Source organism: Bombus terrestris, chromosome 12 (assembly GCF_910591885.1).
Source record: "Bombus terrestris chromosome 12, iyBomTerr1.2, whole genome shotgun sequence".
Lineage (NCBI taxonomy): Eukaryota > Metazoa > Arthropoda > Insecta > Hymenoptera > Apidae > Bombus > Bombus terrestris.
In genome coordinates, this window is record NC_063280.1 from 3,164,905 (window position 1) to 3,190,754 (window position 25,850).

General features: G+C 34.2%; 3 protein-coding genes across 6 annotated transcripts; 2 read left to right on the plus strand and 1 right to left on the minus strand.

The window, feature by feature from the left end:
- The first annotated feature begins 205 nt into the window (after positions 1–205).
- LOC100649743 (E3 ubiquitin-protein ligase Hakai) lies at positions 206–2,627 on the plus strand. Its single transcript, XM_003399463.4, has 5 exons — positions 206–467; positions 691–794; positions 923–1,234; positions 1,468–1,656; positions 1,735–2,627. The coding sequence occupies exons 2-5, from the start codon at positions 693–695 to the stop codon at positions 2,416–2,418; spliced, it is 1,287 nt and encodes a 428-aa protein (XP_003399511.1). The 5' UTR covers positions 206–467; positions 691–692; the 3' UTR covers positions 2,419–2,627.
- A 235-nt stretch (positions 2,628–2,862) lies between these two features.
- Positions 2,863–6,583, minus strand: LOC100649854 (transmembrane protein 115). The gene is made up of 4 exons (XM_020865900.2): positions 6,038–6,583; positions 5,550–5,805; positions 5,292–5,468; positions 2,863–5,154 (listed from the first exon to the last, which is right to left on the minus strand). The coding sequence occupies exons 1-4, from the start codon at positions 6,486–6,488 to the stop codon at positions 4,950–4,952; spliced, it is 1,089 nt and encodes a 362-aa protein (XP_020721559.1). The 5' UTR covers positions 6,489–6,583; the 3' UTR covers positions 2,863–4,949.
- Positions 6,584–6,704: 121 nt separating this feature from the next.
- On the plus strand, positions 6,705–24,096 carry LOC100650092. Of its 4 annotated transcripts, XR_007226011.1 has the most exons (10): positions 6,705–7,245; positions 7,372–7,804; positions 7,903–8,043; positions 8,374–9,062; positions 9,370–9,751; positions 9,826–9,991; positions 22,063–22,223; positions 22,370–22,757; positions 22,835–22,975; positions 23,639–24,096. XR_007226011.1 is itself a non-coding variant. In XM_020865930.2 (8 exons), the coding sequence occupies exons 1-8, from the start codon at positions 7,149–7,151 to the stop codon at positions 10,337–10,339; spliced, it is 2,094 nt and encodes a 697-aa protein (XP_020721589.1). In that variant the 5' UTR covers positions 6,705–7,148; the 3' UTR covers positions 10,340–10,375. The 4 variants fall into 4 exon arrangements, 3 of the variants coding, with proteins under 3 accessions (XP_020721589.1, XP_048267082.1, XP_020721590.1); XM_020865930.2 differs by lacking the exons at positions 22,063–22,223; positions 22,370–22,757; positions 22,835–22,975; positions 23,639–24,096 and adding exons at positions 10,068–10,176; positions 10,263–10,375; XM_048411125.1 differs by lacking the exons at positions 22,063–22,223; positions 22,370–22,757; positions 22,835–22,975; positions 23,639–24,096 and adding exons at positions 10,106–10,176; positions 10,263–10,375.
- The last annotated feature ends 1,754 nt before the right edge of the window (positions 24,097–25,850 follow it).

A 25,850-nucleotide genomic window follows, 5' to 3' on the forward strand; every position in this document is an offset into this window, starting at 1 on the left:
AATGTAAAGTAACAATTTTATTTAATCATATTTTTTACATAATTTTACATTATTTAGGATAATTTCAAAAAAGAGTAAAATTATTAAATTAATCAAGTTTATATTGACTAACATTAGCCAAAATGCAATGATAAACATAAAGATGCAGGGTACTTTGTTTCAATATACGACTTTGCATTTTGTGTGAAGTAGACTGTCGTCTCCAAGGTAACAACAAAATACTACGTCACATGGATTACTACAATGGAGATTGTAGCAACAGCTTATTTCTTCATTCATACATATATGTATGTGGTCTAACTAGATTCAGTGCAAGACGTTACATAGTCCAATAATAAAAAAATTCAACTTTTTAATTGTTAGGTGTAAACATTTTATTCTCAGTAAATTAAAGCATTTATCAATAAATATGATAATTGATATTATAATCTATTACCCAGAACTAGAAATATAACCTACATAATTAGGTAAGTACCGCCTTACCGACATACAATTTTGAAATTAAAATATACCTTACAATAAAATATATAAAACGTCGAATCAATCGAATTAAACCATACTTTTATTACTGATTATTTGTTTGTTTAATTTTTGAGATAATAACTAATGTACTATTTCTTTGATCTTATGTTTCTAAAAATTAATGATTGTATAATAGATGATTAGGTTTCTAAATTTTTATAATTATAGTGATGGAGGAAGATGGTGGTAAAAGAATGAGAGGCAGAACTCGTGGTAGAGCACGTGGTAGAACACGAGGGAGAGCTAGAGGAAGGTCTAAGAAACAAGTAAAGGTAAATCTGAATGTTCTTTTAGTTTTACATTTTCGATTAATTTATTTCTTTAATTTATCTCTTTATTTTTTTAATATCTCTCCTACTTAGCTGATGTTATTATTTCATTGTATATATATTTCAAATAGGTCATTGAAAGTGATGAAGAAGATACTCCTCAACAAGTAGAAGAAGCTCCAACTGAAGTTGTTGGAACAGAATTAGAAGAACATGAAGCTCCACCAACACAGCAGCTTCCTTTGGAGCAACAGTTTGACTTGGAAGCTGATATATCACAATTGGAAGCCCCAACTTTTACAACTATCAATAGAGGACCGCCTGAACCAATGCTACGTTTAAGATGGGATCACAGAGTAAATCTCATTGGAGAAAAAGTGTTAAATCCTATGATACATTGTTGTGATAAATGTTTGAAACCAATTCTTATTTATGGACGTATGGTGAGAGTTTCTTTTATGAGGAAAAGATATTAAAACAAATATATATTTATATACATATAAATCAAATCTAATAAATTTTTAATAGTTAATATCTAAGTCATAAAAGCTTAAAAAATAAGCATAGTATATCTTTAGCATAGACTAAACCATTATAAAATCAATTGACTTAAGTGTTCTAGTAATATTTCTTAATTTAATATTCATAAATCTTTATGCTTATATTTTTGTTTCAGATACCTTGCAAACATGTATTTTGCTTATCTTGTGCCAAAAGGGAAGATAAAGTTTGTCCTCGTTGTATGGAAAAGGTTTCTAGAGTGGAACAAACTGGCTTGGGTACTGTGTTTATGTGTACACATGGAGGAACTAGATATGGAAATGCAGGTTGTAGAAGAACATACCTTAGTCAAAGAGATTTGCAGGTAATTTCTCTTTATTTTCAAATTTTCTAATTTTTATTAATTTATTTTGATCATATAGCTGTATCAATTTGTACATAGGCTCATATAAATCATCGACATATATCAGCTCCACCACAGCAAGTTCAAGGAATGCAAGTTGATCCTCCTCAATATGTGCATTCTAAATCAGAGATAGAATCTCAATTAACAAAAGTTTCGTCGGTTGCTATGCAGAATACCCGCATAAAATCAGTGCAATCACATATGGTTCAACCCATAATGGGAAACGATCCTAGAGTGAATTCAATGGTCAATCAAACTCCAGTGGAGCATAGACAACAACATAGACCACAGGCATTAATATCAATGCAGAATTATTCTCAAAATCCTGCACCTCCACCGCCAAATAATGCTCCATTAAGAACAAATCTTATAACTGTACCTATTCAAGATACAGCTATGACAACACATGACATACACACGCAACAAAGTCATCATTATTATCCTCCTCCACCTCCACAAGTTAATTATGGAGGATATAATGTGCCACCACCCGTTTCTCAAACACAATATTATCCGCAACCACAGCATCCTGCTCAAGTATCTTATGTGCCACCACCACCACAACAACAACAGCAATATGTATCTTCTACACCAACTTCAATAAGGCCATCTCCAACAGGATATATACAAGATCCATCATATGGTCCACCACCTCCACAACAACAAGCTCCGCCACCACAAACACAATGGTCACAGCATCAACAACAATTTTATAGGTAAAGAAAGTATATGTCTTTGTTGTAAAGACTTGTATGATATAAATTGTGATAAAATTATTATGACAATTAAAAGTAGTTCTAAATATTGAAAATGTGCTGCCACCATTAGAAAATATTCGGAATATTTTATACTTTTCAAGAACTATAATTGCAACATTCAATGACAAAGATTATATATTATAATAGCAATAAAGTTCTTTTCATCCTATAGATATATTTATTTATTTCCCGCTTCTGAACTTATAGTTTAAGAAAGAAGATTTGTAACAAAGAATGAGATACTTTTTTTATGTAATATGAAAACATTTTATACTTATTACTTATATACAATTAACAAATTAGGAGTAATGTAAATTAAATAATAAGATATTAATATTTCAAATAAGTATTTCTATTAAGTATTGAATATCTAGTGTTAATTGTTATAATTTTATCCTACAAGCAGTATAGGAAAATAGGAAATATGTATTTTTTTAGTAAAATTTAATATTGTACAGATTGTAACGATTTTAACATATGTACAAAACTCATTATATATAACATGTACATATATATAATGTGTAATTATTATATTAGACTCTTATAATGTATTTAATGAAATTAACAAATATTCATTTGTTCATACACTCCATTCTGGCCTTTCACTTTTTAACTCTAGTAATATTTATAATAAATATTAATTGACTAAAAATCTTATAATAAAAGTACTTGAAAATTTTTTTATCAGTAATCTTTAAGTGGAAGGCCAAAATATGAATAACATACATTCTTAAGGGATACTTTTGAACCATACATGAAAATAGTTTTTAATCTTACTCCGTCACACATGTATTAATGTATTTATCTATGTATAATTACTGCATCATTATAGTGTCTTGATCCCTTCACGTTTTACATCACTCCTTGTATTTACAACCTATTGATATATCAAATATTATCCACATTGCTATACATTTATACGAACTACTTTCCATTCACCTTTCATACATATATATTTTTAAACAATTACTTTTAAACTATAATAATCAATATTTAACAATTGTTTAAAAATATCAATAGATGGCGAAAAAAATTGCAACATGTGTTTGTGGCACAATAGTTGATCGTTGCATTGTTTTAAGTAAAGAAAGGATGTTACATGTGAAAATATAGATCAGATATAAAATGAAAATAATGTGTGTGTTACAATGTAATTAAATGAATACATTTTTAATACCTGTACCTAATAAGCAGTAAGAATTATGTTAACTATATTTGAGCTATATAGGACAAGATTAGTAGAATAAATTAATAAAATACACAATGAACATAAATAATATAAATTTATGTGTATACAAGCAATACATGCGTATTAATCAAAATATACATGTATTTTATAATTTAGATAAAATCTTTAATATACCTATATTAGGTATTTAGGTACAGATATAAATATAATTATTGCTTGAAATAATATGAAAATAATTTGTTGAAGTTAAACTTGTTCTCTGTGTCCTAAAATAATTGCCTTAAGATCTACAGAAATAATGCATTTGATACTCATCTCTTCTTGTAAAAGAATCATTTTTCATGATGTAAAAAGTTAGCATTTCGTCCTACAATTTTTGTTAAAGTATGACTTTAAAATAAGCTGAAAATGTTTGTGTTTTATAATCGTTATCTCATTTCAACATGTATATGTATTGTACATTAACATTTCACACTATACAGAATATTTAATTGTAATCCTGATTGTATAAAATATCTTTTAAAACATGTTGGTAAAGTAATAACTTTTTTCAAATTTAAATCTGTCCCTAGTAAAATTATTTTACATTACACTGGAAACTAGTCTATTTTCATTCATTGTTATTAGTAATGTATCTTTACCTTCCGGCTATTACTGAATAATATTAACGACGGAACTTTGCTGCACTTATACAGTATTTCAGGACCTTCAACATGTTTGTTAAAAAAATTTTAATTATTTATCATTTACCGACAATACTCAGTTACATAAATAGAGTTTATAGTTTCTTAGTAACAAAGAACGCGATTTTCTTGGAAAATATCATCACAAACTAGAAAGATCGGCTTTCCTATATTTCTTGTTAAGAATCTTCTAAAGACTATATAATGTACAATCTGCAATATGGCATTATGGTTAATATATATAAATTTATTTACCGTTCAAAATGCCATTTTGTATGTGGTAATATCAAAGAACAAATCAACTCGGCGTTTATATGTTTAAAAACAGATTTAAGGTTGGATACACAAATTAATTAAAAGTTATAAACGCCAAGGCACAGCTTGAATATTACATATTGTTCTTTGAATTTACCAATAGACATTAACAAATAAATGCTTTTTCGATGTGGCTGTATAATTACAAATTAGAAAGATCTAAAAGTATCTCTGTTTTATAATATAAAAATTACTATCTCACGAAACATTGCCATATTATCAATATTGTTGCATATTATTAATATTTTCTTTAGAAGTTTCTTAAAATATTTATACATGTATTTGAAATCAGTCTATTTGATGTGATCACGTATTAGTAGAAGTATGATTATGTATGTTAACACTAACTTGAGGAATGAGAGGAGATGCAAGTGGCTTGGGTGTAGCAGTATCAGGAATTGGGATTGAAACTGCAGGAGGTACTGGAGAATGTTTCTTAGCTCTTTCTTGTTGCCATGGTTTTGCATGATCCTTGCTCAATCTTTCACTCAAGGCTTTTAATGCTATTTGCCTGAAAATTATTATCAGTTATTAACCTACGAATATTATTGTTTCAAAATTAACTTTAAGATTGTTACTGAACTAACTGTTCTTCCTTTTTACTTTATTATATGCATATTTTTTAATAAACGCAAAAGAATGTCAAACCTTCTTCTTTCACTATCATGTGGATCGATACCAGGAAGATTTATAATGAGACCAGGTGGGGCATTGGACATGTCAAATCTTCTAACTACTTTTCTACAAATTCCAACTCGTACAAAAAAGCCATGTACAGTGTTACTCACAACTGCTATTGGTGGTTGTAAGACATTTGGAAAGAAACTATAATCAAATTTATATGCATAAGATTAAGAATATTCTATCTAATTTCATGTTTTTCAATAACATTAAAATAAAATTTACCTTGCAAATGTAAAATTATCCGCCATATCACCACGTGTGCCATTGTTATGTTTTTGATAGAATCTAAGATATATCCATGATATTAATAAACCACTAAGAAACATAGTTGGATGAGTGCCTTCTAATAATCCAAAAAGCCATAATATCACTCCCATAACCCATACCATTAATGGTATATTCCTATTCGTAATCTTTCCAATTGGTGTTTTAATTAAAATATGATCTGGCATTATTTGTTTTACAGCTACTGCAACACCTATAAACAAAGATAAATAACATTAATTAATTATGTCTCAAGTTAATGCAAGTAATTTTCTTTAATTAATTTCTATATATTTCATGTATTTAATATTATCTAAAACTATAATACTATACTGAAAAAAATATGACAAAATATATTATACATCTATACATATATATGTGTATATATACACATATTACATGACATGTGTTCGATGACAACAAAAGGCTATTCATAAAGAATATACCTGCGATATATCCAGTTAGTCCATGAATGTGTATATCAAATAGCAGATCCGGATCGTTGGTGCACATATAAAGGAATAAATAAAATAAAGCAGATAATACAGCGACGCCAAAATTAACGATAGCAAAGAAAGTCATCATTTCCATCGCGCCCCATAGTGGTTCGATCAATTTGCCACAAAGACCTACTGTCACAATATCCACGCATACTTCCCAGAAATGTATCTCAAGGAAACAGAAGGTGAATGCAGTCCAAATCCAAAAAACTGGAGGCAGTAGGTAACCTGGTGTTACGCTCAATACACGTACCGTTTCCGTGGAGAAAGAAAGGCAATAGGAAAACAGAACAACTATGCATATGAATTTAACACTAGTACTGGTGTTTCCTAAAAGGGCAGCAAATTGTTGCCTCAGATAGGGGATATTTCTACCCAGGCCCTTTATTGCTGCCATTTCTATTAGGCAGCCCTCTTAACCTCTTTGAATCACGGAGCCACTTGCACTATGACCTGACGTTTGTTGCATGTAGATTAAACACATTGACTTCCTCCTTCACACGTTTACCAATGTAATATGTATGAATTATAATTTCTCTATTTGGTAAATGTAAAAAAGCAAATATATATTTCAAACGTTGCTAATAGAGTAATTGTGTATTTCTTTATAATAATAATGATATATACTACAATAAATGAAATATACTTGACATTATTACTTGTAAAAGATAATTGTATATAATCTTGCATATTAACAGTCTCTAATATTATTTTATAATATTTATGTTTGTGTTTTGTTTTACATCGATGTGTAATTGATGTTCGACATTTTATAACATATTTTGGGAAATTTATATATATTGTTTTTATATAACAAAAATTGATTATTATAAATTAAAAAATAACTATGTGTGAAATTTATTGTGTTCTAAATGATTATTCTGCAAACGTTCATAAGTGTTAGAACGTACATCGTACAAGTAATCGAAGAAATTTTAATAGAAGAGAATTTTAATATGTAAATTGTGTATAGTATAATTGAGGATAGTAATATGTAAAAATCATTGCAACATGTGTTTTCAAATACTAACAAGAAGTAGGTAAAGTTGATTAATAAATGCCTGGAGTTTGTCCACGTTGTAATCGCGAGGTTTACTTCGCAGAAGAGAAATTAGCCCTTGGAAAAGTTTGGCATACGTTTTGTTTCTCTTGTCGTTAGTATCGTAAATTTCTATTAAAAAATTTAATCTAAGTCAATTAGTCTTCCTCTTGTAATGTTTTCTTTCATTATTCGATCATAAATCTAAGATTATTTAAATTTGACTTTTAATGCTCCATAGGTAATTGTCGAAAATTACTGAATAGTTGTAACGTTGTGACGCATCTCGGTGAATTATTTTGCAAGAATTGTTATGTTCGTCTGTCTTTGTCAACTGTGAATCATGAAATCAAAAAAGTACAGCACTCGCCTGCAACCTTAACAATTTCGGCAAAGGAATCATTAAATTGCCAGTGTTTTGACACAGAAAATTCAATCGGTAACGCGTCACTAAATAGAAATCAACATTATCAATCTGACAAGCATAGACTTCGCGGTGGAGGTAGCGAAGTCGAGGAGACAAACGTTTATTTTGACAAGGAGAAAAAGCATTTCTTAGAAAACGAGTGTGCAAATCTGGGTGTTGTCAATTCAATGACAACAATTTGCGACCCTTCACCCAGTCCTAACGCAATTACTACGTGGTACAATCGTCAACATTCTAAGTTCCGCAGGTTTAAATTTATTCTCGATACATACATATTTCCGCCTTTTCTAATCATATCTAGTTTTGAGCAAAAATGCCTTGTTAATAATGTTCTTATTAAAACAGTACATTGTCTCTGGAGTCGCAGAAGAATAACGATATCGCGAAAGATTGTCGATTTGAAGCGCAGAAACAAGAAACAGATCAATCTGATCCAAAGATTTTGTTTAGTAATAATGAAGTCAACATTACAGAGGCTCAATTAAGGTATATCAAATTTTCTGAATTTTCCTTATTCCTATTCTTCCAGATTTTTGTAAGCTATTTCTGAAGAAATGTTTAGCCCTAAGTGCAAAAATAATTGGATATATTAGACTAGCATTTACATTGAATTTGTATTTACAACTTTTCACCGGAAATAGCATCCGTCGGTAAGATATCGGTAGTTTCAAATCCTCTAATGGTTGCTTAACAATCTAGTTGCCACGTTGCGTCATTAATTTCAAATTTCTATTTTTATTTCTGTATTTTTATCTAAAAACATCAGTGCAGTGACAACTTGTCAAAATAAGGCTTTCTAAGCGTAGATATTTCCAGCATAGACAAAACTCAAGTGACAACTATCAACCGGAATAATAAAATTAACAAATACGACCCCGTGTACGAATTTAGTGACATTAGCGTCATTATTCCGTCAAGACGAAAATTTGCGTATCCGCCGGTACCACCGCCTCGCAGTCCGCTGCCTTCCCGACGACGAGTCTCGTTCCATGACGTCGTCTTCGGAAATATGCGCGAAAACCACCAGAATTGTATCACGAAAATGCAGGATGCTCATCATAGGCTCCGTTACAATAACGATAATAGACAGGAATATAATAATACTTACGATATTTGGCAAGCGGACGATTTGGTTGGTAAAAATGACGGCGGATACGAAAATGTTAACGTAAATCATACCGAAGATAGTGGCAGAATACATTTTGAAAAAAGCGCGTCAGAGTGCGGTGAAGAAGATACGATAAGCAAATGCAATGACATCGAGAAGAATCGTGGGCAAGATCGTTGCGTCAAAGGCAATTCAGAGTCGCGCACGTACAGAATAATGAACGAAAAAGACGATGCATCGTCGAAAGAAGACATGATGACGTACGCTCATCAAAGTGGCCCGAACTCATCACTTGATGAAAACGAACGAATGCGGGGAGGATGCGGTGGACCGTGCGGACCTCGTCTTAGACCTTCGTGTGGAACAACAAAAGTTGAAACTGCTTGTCTTTGCAGAAGTAAATATATTGAGTTCCAAGCATGGTAGACTCCCGCTTAACTGTCCTTATAGGACTGAATAGTTAATTAATTCGAAAATATATACCAATTATCACATACACCATAAGATAAACAATTATGTATCTACACTGTCTATTATTTATAAAAGGTATTTCTAGATAATGTGGATAATGGAATATGTTAATTATTTTCATTTTAGTAAAAATCTGATTAAAACGGGATTTGATAACCGGGAATCTACTATAGTACATAAAAACAATTTATTTATAAAGAAAACTAGTCAGAATTGTAATTTTTATGTTTCAGGAGATCCATCAGAACAATGTCGCACAGCTGTAACGTCCTGTACAACCTGTTCGTCCAATGTTCAACCAATTATTGAGAGACGTTGTTGTTGTTCATCATCGCTTGAACGGCCAATTTGCAAGAAACCGATTTTTAGATGTCGTCAACCGTGCACTGTAGAATCTCAAAGTTGTGGTGGAGGTGGATGTTGTGGAGGAGGATGTCGTGGTGGTTGTGGAAAACCTGGACAAACGTGTTTACCTGCGAAATCTTGCGTGGTACCACCTTGTCGACCGTGTTCACCTTGTTCTCCACCACGATCGTGTTCTCCTCAAGTAATTTGTTGTTGTGGTCCAAAAAGTGGAAATTGTTGTGGAAATGGAGGTAGCACATGCTGTTGCCGGTAAGAATATTTCGATATTGTCGCTTTATATTATTTTATGGTGCCTTACTAGTGACATTTCTTTACCTATGAAGGTCAAAAAGTCCAATATGTCGAGTAAGAACCAGAAGATGTTGTAGTACCGATAGAGCAGAACCCATTGATTTAGGATGTTGCCGACCGAAAACTGCATGCGATTGTTTTGGCGGAGGTCTTGATTGTCAGCGCTGTGGCCGAAAAGTGTATCAAGCTGAAATGCAGGTAATTTTGCATTATTTGATCAATTAATAGTTTTCTATTAATTGACATTGAAACGCGTGAACGTTGCCCGTTTAAGATTGTGTCTGGTATACCATTCCATAATACATGCTTCAGCTGTTATTGCTGCAGAAAACCCTTGGAACCCTTAACGTATCAGGAGAATTGTGGAGAAATTTATTGCAAACGTTAGTTATTTTGATCTTTACAATCTTGTTTATTCTTCATTATAATTATTAGTTAGCGAAACGATCGATTTTATATTGCTATTTAGAATGTTACGTTCGAAATTTCGGACCTCAAGGATACGGATATGGTGTGGGTCCAGGTACATTACAGACTCCCATGTAGAGTTATACAAGATTAATAAATGTCATTGATTGAAAACTTTAGCTATAGATAATTTAAAAATGACAATTTTTAGTTAATAGTTTATAAAGAGTGTGTTTTCTTATAAACATATATATATTGTAGTATCGGGGAAATTTAAGTATAAATTTTTCCTGACACTATTTATAATTTATTTACAATAAATAAACTAACAGATGTTAATTAGACAGAAAACGATGGTTGTTTAACTTGAATTAAATGCAACAATATTATTTTACTTCAACCACTCTCGCAACTCGACAACGCTAACAACTCAATCTCTCAGCAACGCTAGCAACTCACGCAACTCGACAACGCTAACAACTCAATTTCTCAACAACGCTAGTAACTCTCGCAACTCGACAATGCTAACAACTCTACTCTTCGCTTTCTCGACTAGCTCTGACCTCTCGACTCATTCTCACTTCTCGATCAACACTCTTTGAATTCAAATCGTCCCCCTCCATTAGCGTAATTCTTTCCTCTTTTTAATCTCATAATGTCAACGCTCCGCAAGAACTAGGTGACTTTAGTCACATAGGCTTTTTTCCCTATGTAAACTAACAACTGAAGGACAGACGACACTGTTTTGATCGATCTCTAATCAGGCTACAATACATATATATATATTTATTATAATTCCTGATTTTGAACGTATATTGAAAATACACGTGTACACGTGTACTTAGATAAAAAACAGGATATACGGTTTAATGAAAGAGTGTCACCTTCGTTCCATTCAAGTTTGAAACATCTCGAAATTTCCGAGATTATAGTTTTTTTTTAAATATATCTTAATACTTCAAACGAATATCGCCAGAAAATTCATGCGATAATGAAAATGCTAGTAGACTATCACAAATTATTTACTTATTTGCATATCTAAACATTCTGATATCTAATTAAAAATGAAATATGGTGTACGGATTAATACAAGTGAAATTATATAATTTCTATACACGTGTATGCGTGAAAGTCAGTACATGGATGCATGTACAGATATTGCGATCCGTATATTTCAATACCCATATACTCGTGTATTGAGAAGTACACGGATTAAAACACGGAGATATTAACTATATGTATACACGTATATTTTAGGTATACGTGAAATCGAGATCGCTAATATATAATAAATAATAAATAAATAAATAAACAAATAAATAAATAAGTATATTTATTTATAAATATAATTATAATTATAATTTACAAAACAATTTACATTACTTTACTTCTCTAATATTTATCTAAATTACAAGTCAAAATGCATTGCTATGTTGTACAAGGATCCTGAAAAACATTAGGAAACTTGTCATAACCAGTAAGTTTGTAACAATAATAAAAGGATTTAAGTTAATATAAAATAAAGAATATGAAGATTGCGACCAGAAAAGAAAATCAGAAGAAAAGAAAGTTAATCGTAAGAGTACTGTGGCAAAGTCGATATCTTCCGCTAGAACAAAAGGCGTCAGAGAAAGCACGAATAATATCTCGAGTTCCACGCAGCTATTTCAAGAATAATACGAGTGTATCCACGGATTGGCGAAAGTATAAAGCAGGATAAGCAGAATGGTTATTTCTTCGTGGAAAATAGAAACACACAAGGAAGATCATACACTTCGCAAAACTGCGAAGAAAGAGAAATAAGACGATTTGACGGGTAGTTTTATTGATAAAAATAAAAAAGAGATATGTAGGAAGAAAGCAAGGAACAGAGTTGGATTCTGTAAAAATGCAGTGAACGAAGGAAAAGAAAAGATACGAGAGAGAAAGGGAAAAAGAGAATGGGAAAGAGAAAAAGATGAAGGAAGAAAGAGAGTGAGTGGTTGGTTTATTGAGTCTCTCCTCTTAGTGGATTGCAGAACGCGGAACGTACGCGGCACTGCTGGCTAGAGGGGCGTTTATATAGCTTTCAAGCGCAGGAGCTTAATCTAATTTCAAATATAAATCTGTTCTCTCTCCCCGTTTTCCTTCTCTTTCTCTTTCCGCCTTCGTTTCCTTCCTTCGACCGACCCCCCATCCATATAGCAGCGTGCTCGCCGGCTTATATTATCCAGCTGGCTACGAATAATCTCTTTCGCTTTACCTATTAACGTTACGAGACACGCCGATTTACTCGACTTTGGTGAATTATTAGCCAGAAAGTGGAACACGCCTCGTCTGTCGCGATAAGCACATATTCAATTTATTAAAATATTTAGTTTTACTTAATGTACAGTTATGAAAACTAATAGATGTATTAACAAACATTTTAGTCTTCTCTAAGTTTTAGTTTCATTTCATCGAGGATTTATTAATGTTGTAAATATATGATATTTAAGCAGAAATTGTTAAATATTAAAAATGAACTTTTTATTAATGATATACATTCTAAATGATTAATTTCAGCAATATATACGGAGATAATGACAATGTAATAAGGCAATGTAATAAGACAATGTATACGATAATAAGAAACGAGAGATCTTAGATATCTTCCAAAATTGTTAAAACATTGTTTGCTTATAATGGTAAAGATCACAGTAGTATTCATGTTAAATCGGGAAAGGAGCGTATAGAATTATATGAAAAACGAGCCAAGTATTTTCGCGTTGTAAAGGAAAATTCGCCTAAGGCTGAAGCTTTTTTATACACGATGCAGTAACGTGGATGCACCTGTGGTCAGGAAATCGAGAAAATATCTCCTCGGTTCGGCGATCGGCTCGCTCAGTCTTTTGCGCGCGCCGCTGACTCCGAACGGTATGAAAATCAATTATTTCGTTAATTCGTGCGTTACATTGGCTGTCACGGAACCATCACTGTGAACGACAGCGGCCCAAGGCACTATTTTTCAATTCCCAATGTCGCCCTACCTTTTCGAACGTATTTCCGTCTGATACGTTCGCGTCATTTTACGGCCTTAACTCTGTGTCCGGGATAAGTAGTAGGTATGTTTTATATTATAAGAATGAATACTACAGGTATGATCAAGTACAACCATTACAATGAAATCGTCTAAGATCGATAGAACTATTGGAACATTCGATAAATATCTTTTAATACACTGCTCTGAATGAATGAACGAATTAATTTTTAGAAATAGAAAATTATTGAGTGTCTAATGTATTACAAATTTTAGTTGTCGTTAGATTTTTTTTATTGTATTGAAATATTGGATACATCATTATTATGTAGTAAAGATAAAGCTATTTAATTAGATGATATTTCAATTGCATTTATTGCAGAAAGTGCAGAATAAATCTATGATAGTTTATGAATTTTATAAACCTGAAATTTTAGATTTTACATTTATGGTATCTGGATGTATCTAGCGAATTTTGAGAGGAGCACGGGAGAATGAACGCGACAATCGAGGGTAGTATCCCATGACGTGGATGTCACGCGAAATTCTGGTACGTTAAAATTAATATCTCCCATTTGTCAATGGCCGATACGTTTTCGTTATACAATGAAAACTGGCTAAAAAGGGGAGCGTACACAAATGTTAGACCCCAAAATGTTCCCTAAACATTGTCACAACACGGCTAGGTAACTGGTAAGGGTATTCATTCGAATCACATTAAAATGAATTGTACTTGTAACGTGTTATAAATTGGTTATTTAACGCAAAGCAAGTAGGTAGAAACAATCTTCTGCTCTGTTTAACCAACCATAAATTTTCGATCTAATAATAATACAACGGAAGTGTAATAATTTTGATTCGAAATTGTATCTATCTTGAAAATTCTTTAATGAAATCTCTTGTTCATCGTAAGGTGATAACAAATAAAAATTATAATGAAAAGACGTTTTATTGCTGCGAGAAATGAATAATTGCTTGCAGGCCACGGAGGGTAATAGTGATTGTATCCTGCGTATCTAATTGGTAGACATGTGGACGCGACCGTGAAGAATCCCCCGCACGCGTTTCAAATGGATCACAGTTTATTCAATATTCTGATTTAGAAAGGGTTCCAAACCGTACTTTCAACCACGTAAGTATTTTAGTTCCTATAATAATAATCGCTCACAAATCCTTGACCATCATAGATCCATCTGTCAATTGCTGGAACTTTGTATTCAAACGAATGCCATAATTATCAATCTTCATATTCTATTCAGTGGTTTGAACAAAAGATGAGAATTAGAATAAAATTCACATGTTACGTCTATAAAATATTAAGAACGGAATGACAAGAAATTTCGTTACATATTTCTATAGGATTTTATGTATGTACATGTTGCAATTAAAATATTTGAAATAAAATGTGAATAAAACAAGTAGAAGTAATACACGTAAGCTATCGAAGGTACTTATCACAAGATTCGTAACTGATTTTAAACGACATAAAAATAAAGAATGTGCCAATAGGCAAATAAACCTATACAAGTTTTACACAAGTCGTTACCACCTCTTGTTTACAATTCTTCTCAAACTTTCTTAGAATAAATGAAAATCTTTTCATGAGAATTGGAGTCAAATTAGATAGTATGCACAAATAGTTAAGGAATAAATCGCAAGCACGAGACACAGTAATGAAAACGTTAAGAATAACAACGATAGATTCGGCAGGGGATTTTTGCTATGGACGAATGTTAGACAGGCGCGTGTGTGTAGCGTACACATTTAATTTGCATCGTATAAATCGTGTTTCCGGTCGGGCACGCAATGCAAACATGCGTTACGTTTACGCCCTCGGTCCCTCACCGCATTTTCGATCCACCATTTGGGAGGAACAGAGAGAAAAGGAACACCGTAGAGACGCGCGGGCTTTTGCATGCTGCCACGTATTGTAACCCCGGTAATTTATGATTCGATAAATAAATCAGCCACGTTTTATCCGTTCTCTTTCTTCCTCTCTGTTTCTCTTTCTCTCCCTTTCGATCCCTGGCGCCGATTCCTGCGCACACTTGTAAGATGATATTGGGGGTTACGCCCAGTTTACCATTCGCAGACCTTCCTGGGAGAAGCAACCCCCTTTTTTCCCTCGTTTGTACCTAGAACATTTCAATGGTCGCGTTGTACCTGCGACGATCTGTGAACTAGTGGATCTACCCTTGGTTTTATCGCAACATAGTTGCTTCTTTCGACTAGAAGTCAAAATATAATTCCAAGTTAACTCAAAGGTCTGATCCTAACTTTTTATGATTTTGAATGATTTATGAATAGTTTAAAGAAGTTTAAAAGATTTATGATATATAATATTCTTATGTACACTTCAGTAATGAGGTTTTGTATAATAGTGAAATAGCTGGAGCATGAGAGCAAATTGTAAGAAATTGACAAATGAACTGCTAATAATATAAAAAGTTGTAAGATTAACTTTCAAGCAGTATAGTAAATTTTTAGATATTTTTTATGTGTATATGCAAAATGTGGAATAGTTGTGCTGCTCTTGTATGTTTCATGATTGTCCATCGTTAACCGATCATGAATATTCATACCATTATGCATTTGTTTATTGCCCTATGCGTTGGTACACCGTGATGTATGCAAATATTAACAAAACATATTCATTTTATAGTCATCAGCGCGTGCCAAAACGTTATTTGAAAAACATTTTCGCTCGTTGCTCTCTGAAATCGATTGGAAAAGACGAGAATAATGTTTATGCTTTGATAGCTTGGAATTTTATTAATATGCTAGAGGTACGTAATTAATTGATCAGCTAGAATATCGTGCGTATGCTTGCACTGACAGGCAATTGTGGCGAAGAAGCGATCAAAGGCGCGCGTCTCGCGGGTTTCTCTCACATGAGAACGCTTAATCTTCGTTTAATGAAAATTTAGTCGACGATGTATTCGAAGGTTAATTTCCAAAGCGGCAGACATTTACCGAATTACCTTCAGTAATTAATATCGTGCAGACATAAACATGTTGAAGCTCCTAAAAAACTAAAATAATCGATTTAACGTTCTTTTGGCATATTTCTAATAAATGAAATACATTTTTAATGTTTGAAATAATTGGAAATAATTCTTTTTTTTTTTAGATTAACTATTTAATGAACATGTCTATGTTACGTAGGTATAAATTATATTTAATTTAGTTATTGATCTTTACGAATTCAAGAGATCCGATGTCTTATATCTATATTAACATATCTAATGATATATCTTATAAAAATATATTGCATATCCATTTGCAAGTAAGTTGCTCTTTATTATAAAAGTTTAATCATTTTCGCTAATAAACCAAGGAGAAATTTATACGTTGAGAGAGGCTAACGATAATTAATATATGCACGGTATTAAAATGAAGATTCGATTTGATTGAAATTAACCCGTAGGTAACTTCTTTGGTCCCCAAAAAGTAATACCGCCGTTAATAAAAATTTCTGTTACATTTCACGCAACGTGGTTCGCTTAAGACCGATTCGATTTTGATACCTGCGTTATACTCTGATCGATTTCTCGGAAAGGAGAAATAAATAGGAGAGTAAAACGGCAGTCCAAAATTTACGAGCTGGCCCGGTGTGTTATGGCTCCCGGTGCGGAATCAGGCCGATTTCCCTTGGCGTTTTTATTATTTTCTGATAGCATGTTTACGAGGAAGGATGAATGGAAGCGTACTTTATGAGACAAGTATGGGTTTTAGATTAGGTATAGGTGACGCTTTTGCAAAATATATATGTTACTGTTTACAGGGCCCAGGAATCATTCGTACGCATTAATTGTCAATTTGTGGCGACCGATCGCTTTTTCTTGAATTATCTGAAAATATCGTAAAAAGATCAAATCTTTTGTTAATTTATTATTCCACAAAATTTTTTTTCCTTAACATATTCAATAGCAAATTAATAAATATAACAAAAATGGTAGCAACAAATTAAATCGTTTGGGGTATTACAACTCTTGAACTTGTTAATTTCAATGTTTACTATATTTATGGTATTATCATTAATAGGTACCTATGTATAATTAAACTGATATGTCTACCAAGTTAAGAACGAGAAAGTTTAAAAGTTACCCTAGCATGATACGAGAATGAAAATAATCGAACCAATTAAGTATAGTCGTTCGATAGCTTCAGTTATCAAAATATTCATCGTTCGATTGAAAATTCCTATATCAATCAACGTGCGATTCTTTTTCAGTAGTCCGTTTTTGAATCTGGGTCTCGCGTTTTGAAGCGCGGGCCAAGGAAAAAATATGGCTACAAGTTATTAGCGGATCGGTTTTCGAAAAACAAGGAACAACTCGCAACCAGTAGCCCATACGTTGTAGCGGTTCTCGAAACAGAGAAAGAGAAACACGAGGGGGGAGAGAGAAAAAAAAGGGTTTGGAGCATAGAGATGGAACCGGGGAGAGGGAAGAAAGAGAAACAAAATAAAATCAGAATGGTGTCATATGCGCCTGCTTGCATGATAAATGTAGCGATTTAAAATCGAAATTTCTCTTTTCGTGTGCACGAGCCCCGACGTTTGACTAATGGTCCCGCATTAACTATTGGAGCATTATAGAACGGCACGTTGAAATTTTGAAAAATACATTCGCCCCGACAAGAGATTAATATTTTGTAGCTTTATCTATGCTTCGTTGGGCCGAGTTCTACGCCCGTGTCGGCCGCGTTAATGATAATGATCGCGGGCATCCATCCAACGTTTTTCTCGCCCTTCTCTCGAGCACCCGAAATTTCCGCCGGGGAAAACAACCTAATTGTGGCGAACAACAAGAAACGAAGAAAGTTCTTGGACTAGAGTAAACTGCGATAATTGTGCCTTGTGATCGTGTTTTGATACGTTTAATAGTTTAGAATTGACTGGTCAATTGAATAACTCTTATCGAAGCGACTTAAATTTAATTTAATTATCAGTTACTACTTATATTATTAGTAATACCATAATAAAATCAGTTTCTTTTATATATTAAAATCGATTATGTACATACTTAATAACTACCCTATATGTAATATTTCGCTACGAATTTTTGGAATTTTCGCACTTGATAATATTCTAACTGTCTTTTATATCTAATCTTCGAAATAAAAAAATGCCACATTTAATATTTCGTTTTTAAGTTGAAAAATTTTGCATTTGTCGTTAGTTTATAGAGAAACGCGACAAATCGGCTAAAAAAATATGCAACACGTCCTGTAGTATGAAATACGTTGAACGTTCCGAAAGGGAACTCTTTTGGGTGCTCGAGCTCTACTCGACGAAAATAAAGAACAGTATCGAAAGGAGACCACCCGTACGAAAACGAGGTCGGGTTGACACCTAGGGCACCTAACCACCCCGTCTATTGTGCATGGATAGGGGTGGACTTGCCCGATGGACTGTGCTTTACCGAGCGTAAAATATCCCCATTCTTTAACCCGTAATGCTTGTCGCGTTTTCCGCGCATCACTCCTTTATTCTATACAAAGTATAAAACCATGAAAGGTGAGCTATAGTTGATTCGAAGTCGAAATGAGGGACATATCGTGCTTAAGATGGATTACCATAAGGATTGAAGATTCACGTTTCGCGTTTCACGTTTTTTGGTTTTGTCTTTGAAATGTAAAATTATAAAACTGTATTTATTCAGAAGAATCACTGAAGTTAAGACACTTTGATCGATATTGTAAAGAGATACGTATGCGGTATTTACGATGAGACATTTCTATTTATCATAGTTTTTTTTAACAATAAGTAACATGAGAATTAGATCAACAAAAGTGTTCATTATATTCCTTGTATGATGTATTTGTCAGAACACATATCGACTATGACCATAGCGTAATAATATGAAGGATAAGATAATACCTATAAATCAATCTATGGATGAAAAGAATGCCAAGGTGACCGGAAGAGACATGTTCTCGACCGCAAGTACGTGAAACCGGTAAAGACGGTTTTAATTGAAACACGAAACACAGGGGTGAACATGAACATGAACGTGGCCAATATTAACTTCTGCCTCTCAATAAAAGGATCGGTATCGAGAATAAGGTATGGCGAGGAGGGGAATGAGAAATTAAAAGGGCTGAAAGGTACTGGTGGAACGCGTGGGAGCAACGAGGTGAAGATACTGAATTCTTTTTCGACGAATATTAAAACGAAAGCGAAACAGAAGTTCCGGTATATCTGGCGATGAGAATCGAAGCGGCAGGTTGGGTGACGGATGAAAAGGGACGGGACGAGGCAGATGGAGGCAGAGCGAAGTGCGGATGGAGCCTCCGTGACAGAATGATAATAATCCCTTGAGCGTTTTCTTTCATTTCCCTTTATTATCATATTATTAAAAAAATCTCCGTGAAATGTTATTAAAATCGTTTAAACGTCGCGTGTCATGGGCCACCGCCATTGTCCTTCAATTTAATAATATTAAGCGCGAACTTTCCTGCGAGGGGTTGGAAACGTGGGACGGGTGGACACCCTCTCCCCCGAATTCCGGTCTGCACGGCGATCGTCGTAACGAACCGAGACCCACCGCCCTATTATTCCTTTTATTTTTTCGTTATCGACCATTACGCCATTTATCTTTCACCAAGCTGTAGCATCACGACGTTACACAGCGACGGTTTAAGAAACAACAAACTATGAATTTAGTATTCGACGATTTCAACGAATCGAGTTACTGAATTTAGAATGAATTTTGCGGTCACATAGAAGGCAAATAGATTTATTAATCACGAAATGGAAGACGCGAATATTTTTTAGTTAGAAGATTAGATTACGAACAAATAATGAATTTTGAGGCCAAACTAAAGATCGCTTTCCTTGGTAAAGGTTGTCGGAAAATTTCGATGAACCAGGTGCGTACAGGCCAAATCGTTTGCAGAACTGTTGATTGAATGGTGCAAGGATCTCAAAGAATACTAGCGGTGCAGCGGCGACGAAGTAGAACGAATCAACGTCATTAGTGGCGACCGATTTCTGCACGATGGATGCGCATCGAGGTGCAACAAGCGAAGCCAGTTGCACATTTATTTCAGACCTAATGACAAATAGATCCTGCCTTTTAGACGTCTGCAGGATTATTTCGCATACGTAGAATGTATCGCTATTTATATCATATTACCTTTGGAATGTAAATGCTAAATGTTTCTGGTATCTATAGATCAAAATTTACAATGAAATTGTAATAAAGGTACAAGATCCTTTTGCACAATAATTTATTAACTAATATTATTATTAATAATAATAGTGTTCAACTATGCAAGAAGGCTATGAAGATAATTACAATTTGTGTAATCTTGATAACTATTCTTGTAAACAAAGAAGGAGAATAAAATGTAACGAAATTGAAGAAGAAGTAAAAAAGAAACGCTTCGAGAGTTGAGTGCAGATGGAAAGAAGAAGGTAGAAAGAAGGGAAGAATTAAAAAAATCAGAGATATATATTAAAAAAAAGAAGCTGTGGCTGAGTTCGGCTAAATGGCCGAGACAAGGACCGAAATGTTTCGGGTAGAATGGACTGACGCAACGAAACGAAAGTGGATGACAGATCGTCTCTCTGTTCCGCGAATAGGCATGCGATGATGGATTATGGAGAAGCGACGTACGCCGTTGATTTGTACCTATAGGCACATCGCACCTTTGCATTCGTTCTCTCTGCTGACATTCCTGCAATTGTCCTCAATGGGGTAGTCGGTTTTTTCATGGCTCCGCCTTTAAATGCTTCGCAAATGATCGCCCAATTTTATGGGAAGCTTTTCTCTCTATTCGCGGCACGATCTGTCATACTTCCGCTAACATGCATTTTCCTTTTTTCTTATTTATAAAATTAAATTTTATTCCAAGTTTGACAATTTTTAACGAAATAATTGGACAATTTTAGAAAACTTTAAATAAACGCCTAACGCAAGTTATTCGTGAAATATATACTTTCTGAGATGTTAAGAGCGTCGTCACACGAACACGAGACACAGCCGGGTAGAATAGTCGACGACCGGGAAGAAATAATAAACGATTGTGAAATCGACAAGTCACGTCCCGTCGCACGATCCACGATCACTTTCACAGCGTGATCCTCCCGATCTCTGGATGAATCGAAGGGCCCATCGTGTGTAAGGGGTGCGTGCCTTCGATAAAGGGACGTTATTTTATGCCTCTCTATCCATTCCACTCTGTCTATACCTCTCTCCCTGAAACCCAACAATTAGTCGCCTGCTTATGTCCGTGATTAATGGACATCTACGAGTGCAGCAGGCGTGTTCCAATAGCGGATGAAGAAGAGATGAAGAGAGACAGAGATGAGAGAATTGAGAAAGAGGAAGAGCGATAGAGTTAGTTGCGAATAATGATAATATTCCATTAGATGCTATTATATTCATCACGGGACTTCATGCGTGTGCTTCTTGCGCAAATGTATACCCCTTTTATAGCCATATATTTCTTTGAAAAATCTTCTTCTTTTTTTTCTTTTTTAGTTAAGGTTCGGTTAAAGTTATGTTTTATTTCTAGTTAAAAGAGAAATTGTTAAAATTTGTTTATCGAAGAGTCATAATAAAATTCTCTTGTAGCAGATGGTCATATCGAAAACGTTTCGATAACAAACTACATTCGTCGTGGCCCTTTTGTAGCAATTTGTTGTATAACTTTGGAGACAAGTGGGAATCGGTGGAAAGGCAAATACGCGTCTGCAATTGCATGCATATGCACGAGACGAGCAGACTAACCAACCAGCCATCCGAGCCGTCACGATTACAAAGAGCACGTCATGAGCTCTGACACTATTGCTATTCTAAGCAAACACGTACTGAACAGTCTTTTACCTTTTCTTTTTTTTCTTTCGTTGCAGCTCTCTTGCATTTACACAGCAAACACACATGTAAGAATAATATTTTGAATGTATAATGAACGGCGCAGCGCATCGCGAGCTGGCACGGAAATCCTGCAAAAAATCAAGCAAGAATGATATTTGCGCGAAGATTCAGTTGGTTTCATGCAGCACAAGTAGAGGTATATTTCTCTGTTTCTGATTTCTCTCTCCTCTAAAATGTGCCTTTCTGATGAGAAATAAATTAACTTTAACAATGAAAGGAAGGCTTTGTTGCGCGAAACAAGTAACGAAATGTTAAATTATTTAAGTAAATTATACTATTTAGGATGGGAACGAAGAAGAAAGTTGGAGCAGAATTTCGAATAACAGATACGCTGCAATGCCGCTCCGTCGAGTAATAATATCGAACAATATTTTTCCGCTTATAATATTCTCAATAGTAGACGCGTTAGGATGAAGTTCTTTCGGAGAATTGTATGAACAGAAAATTGCTTTTTACGTGCGTGTTCCTCTGGCTCTTCGTGGTAGAATAGCAATTAATTCTATACCAGCGAAAGTGAAGTATAAAATTAGCAAGAGGCGAAAGATATTATGAAATAAATTAGAGATAATAATGGGAAATTCGCAGTATAACGTGTTACGATCGTCGAAACGCTACATCGCAGATTTATTGAAGACATTTCGTTTCTAATAACTTTACTATTTTAATCGAGGTATTTATTGGAGAATACGCATAAGATATAAAAATAATTGTGTATTTTTTTCGTGAATTATCAATCTTTTATTACAGATAATTTTTCTAAAGAAAGTATCAGTTTTCCTCGTTTGAAATACATCATGGAAGAACGTAAATCACGTGGAGCCGACAACTCTATGACAGCTACTTAAAGCTTGCGGTTTCCCATAGGACTATTTGGTCAGATTAGACCCGGTAAGTGTGTTCTAATCCTGTTAAAATGTTTGCCAACAGGGAGGTTTGGGAGCACATTCGAATTGTGCTCCTCTTACACCGATCTACACGATGTTCGTTTATATTTGCACAGCTTGGTCAAACATTGGAGTGTGCCTTTTAGTAACCCCGACGCCTCTGGCAAAAAGAGGGCACACCGTTATGGGGATTATATTAAACGTGCATTCGATGGAATCTATTGTAATCAAGAACTTTTTTGATCGCTAACAACTTTCAATGAAATCTATATTCGTAATTTTGATAACGTCTGAACTTTCCAATTCTGTGAATTTATCGTTCAATTATAAATTTTCTGACACACAAATTTATAACTGAGAAACATTGCAGTACAAACAGAGATAATTATTAATAATGTTCAGAATAGTGTAATACGATGAAATTATGATATAGTTGAATTATTATTTTCTAATTACAAATTTTATAGCATAAAAACTTTACGACGAAGAAACACGATGATAGAAACGAAGATAGTCCTTAACAGAGTTGCGAATAATTTTCCAAAATAAAATTGTAGTACAGTCAAATCATCAATGCAAGCTACCAGTAAATAGCTTTATGTATAACACAGAAAAGCAAACTATTGGCAACATTTGGGGTTGCTTATCGAAAAACATTTTGTTGCAGGCAAATCTATGTATAATGTACCTCCCTTTATTCCGGCTAAAATCGAAAATATGGGAAATATTAGGCGCTAATTTATACATCAATTTATACATCATAAAGCGCGAGAACGTGCGCGACAGACGTAACAACGAGCGATGTGTCATAATAAAATCCTCGACTTCGTGTCAGGATGTAAGGCGACTGGCATTATGCCGATTCTATTATATGCCATATTATTGTCGGTCGCCCCGAAGAAAATGACTGATGACAGAGAAACTTTTCGTACAAAGCCGAATGGACGTTGGCAACCGTGTGTCGCTCTTTCGTATATGGGAATCATCGAACGACAGAGACAGAGAAGGGAAGAAGAAAAAAAAAGAAGAGAAATCGTTTCTACCGGTGTGAAAGGAGAATTGAAAAGGGAAAAAGCAGAAGTGGGCGGCATAATTCGATCGTTTTCCAAAAATGTGGAAAAAACGTAGGGGTTACAAGCGGCAGGCATGCGCGAGGTCGATTTTTTCATCCATTTTTTTTTCATTTCTTTTTTCTCCTCTCCTTTTCAGGAAAAATGGGGTAAACGTTGCTCACACCCAGTCGAGCTCATTGTCGTTGACCTGACTCCACAGCCATTATTAGCCGTTCTATCTACGAACGCAGGATATCCCGCAAATATACCGGACTAACCGAGTCCTGTTACAAATGGTCTAACGACTATCGAAAGTAAGTTCATAGAAATACATCAAACTGTGTATCATTATAATTTTAATAGATTTGTGATTTTTATAATTTCTTTTAATTGCTCTTCTGGCAAGATTAATATTAGAAAGATTAATATAGGATAGGAAATTAACGTTATGAATTTTATTTATTGGATTGCAAGTAGTTTAATATGAAACATATGAAAGGGGTGGAAATCGATTGCAATAGCTATACGAATAAATGTATCGATGTATATAATTGAATAATAATTGATTTTGTTTCAATACTGATTTAGACTCAAAAGACGTATTAATCGATGCTTTCTATTGGAAACATTCACTCCTCTTTTTCACTTTAATAATTGAGAAAACGTTCGTTCTCCGTGGTGCACGTACGTACTAATGTGGAGTATAATTATTTCATGTGGGCGTGTATAGTAATAATAACGAGCCAACTAAAGCTCCCTTTTGTACCTCCCCTATTGAGGAGGAACAGTCGGAGGAGCGAGGTTAGGGGATAAGAGGCGGCAGTAGCGTATTTTACAAAGGTGTTCCAGACTTCTACACCAATTCAATTCAAGTACTTATTTAATAAAGCTAAAAAATAAATGTTCTCTTATTATTATCATTCTATTAAACCGTAGAAACTTTAAAGGTATTAATATCTATAGGTATATTCCCTATATATAAACACGTAATAAAACATTGTCTGAATCAAATCACGCCTTTATCATACGCGATAAAGATTTCTGTATTGTCAAAAAATAATACTTAGTATCCCCTATTAAGACCTATTAGTATTTTTCGAATATTTGCCTATACTCCAAGATATCTTCCATTTAAATCTACTAGCGCGTGAACACTGAATGCGCTGCTCGAAAAGCAAACAAACCTTCAAATTTTCTGTTGTAGGTGTGCCGACAGAACGCAGCCATTAATACACCACTGTTGTGCGAAGAGCGCTGGAAGGTAGGAGAAAGGGAAGGTGGTGGCGTCTGTTCGGAGAAGAGGCGACGAGAAGAGGGTCGTCGGTGTACGGTCGAGAGGGTGAGTACCAAAAGAGGACGAGAGTGAGAGAGGGGTGTGTCTCAACGCCTGGCCGCGACATCACCAATTAGTCACCGACGCTTAAAAACAGCGGGGGCGCTCCACCTACCTTGCAAGCGTGCGAGACTGCATCCGCGAGGAAGCGCATTTTATCGCGACCGAATCGGCTGACTTACTTGCATATCGACCGTGTGCATCCGCCTGCCGCTTCTCTTTTGTTTCTTTATCGGAGTAGCTAATCAACTGTCGTAGGTATACGACCAGAGATATCGTCTAATTGGATCTTATTGGACCGATTCACTTTAATCCGGTGTCATGTATAAATTGGAATGGATTTTAGAATCTATTTCAATTTTGTGATACTTTATTCGTGAGTGTATCACTGTTGCAGATTGTAATAAATAAAATCCGAAGGATTTCAAGCAGATCCAATATCTATATCGCATTTATTGGAAGAAAAAGAAAAGCATGGATCTCATATTTAAAAG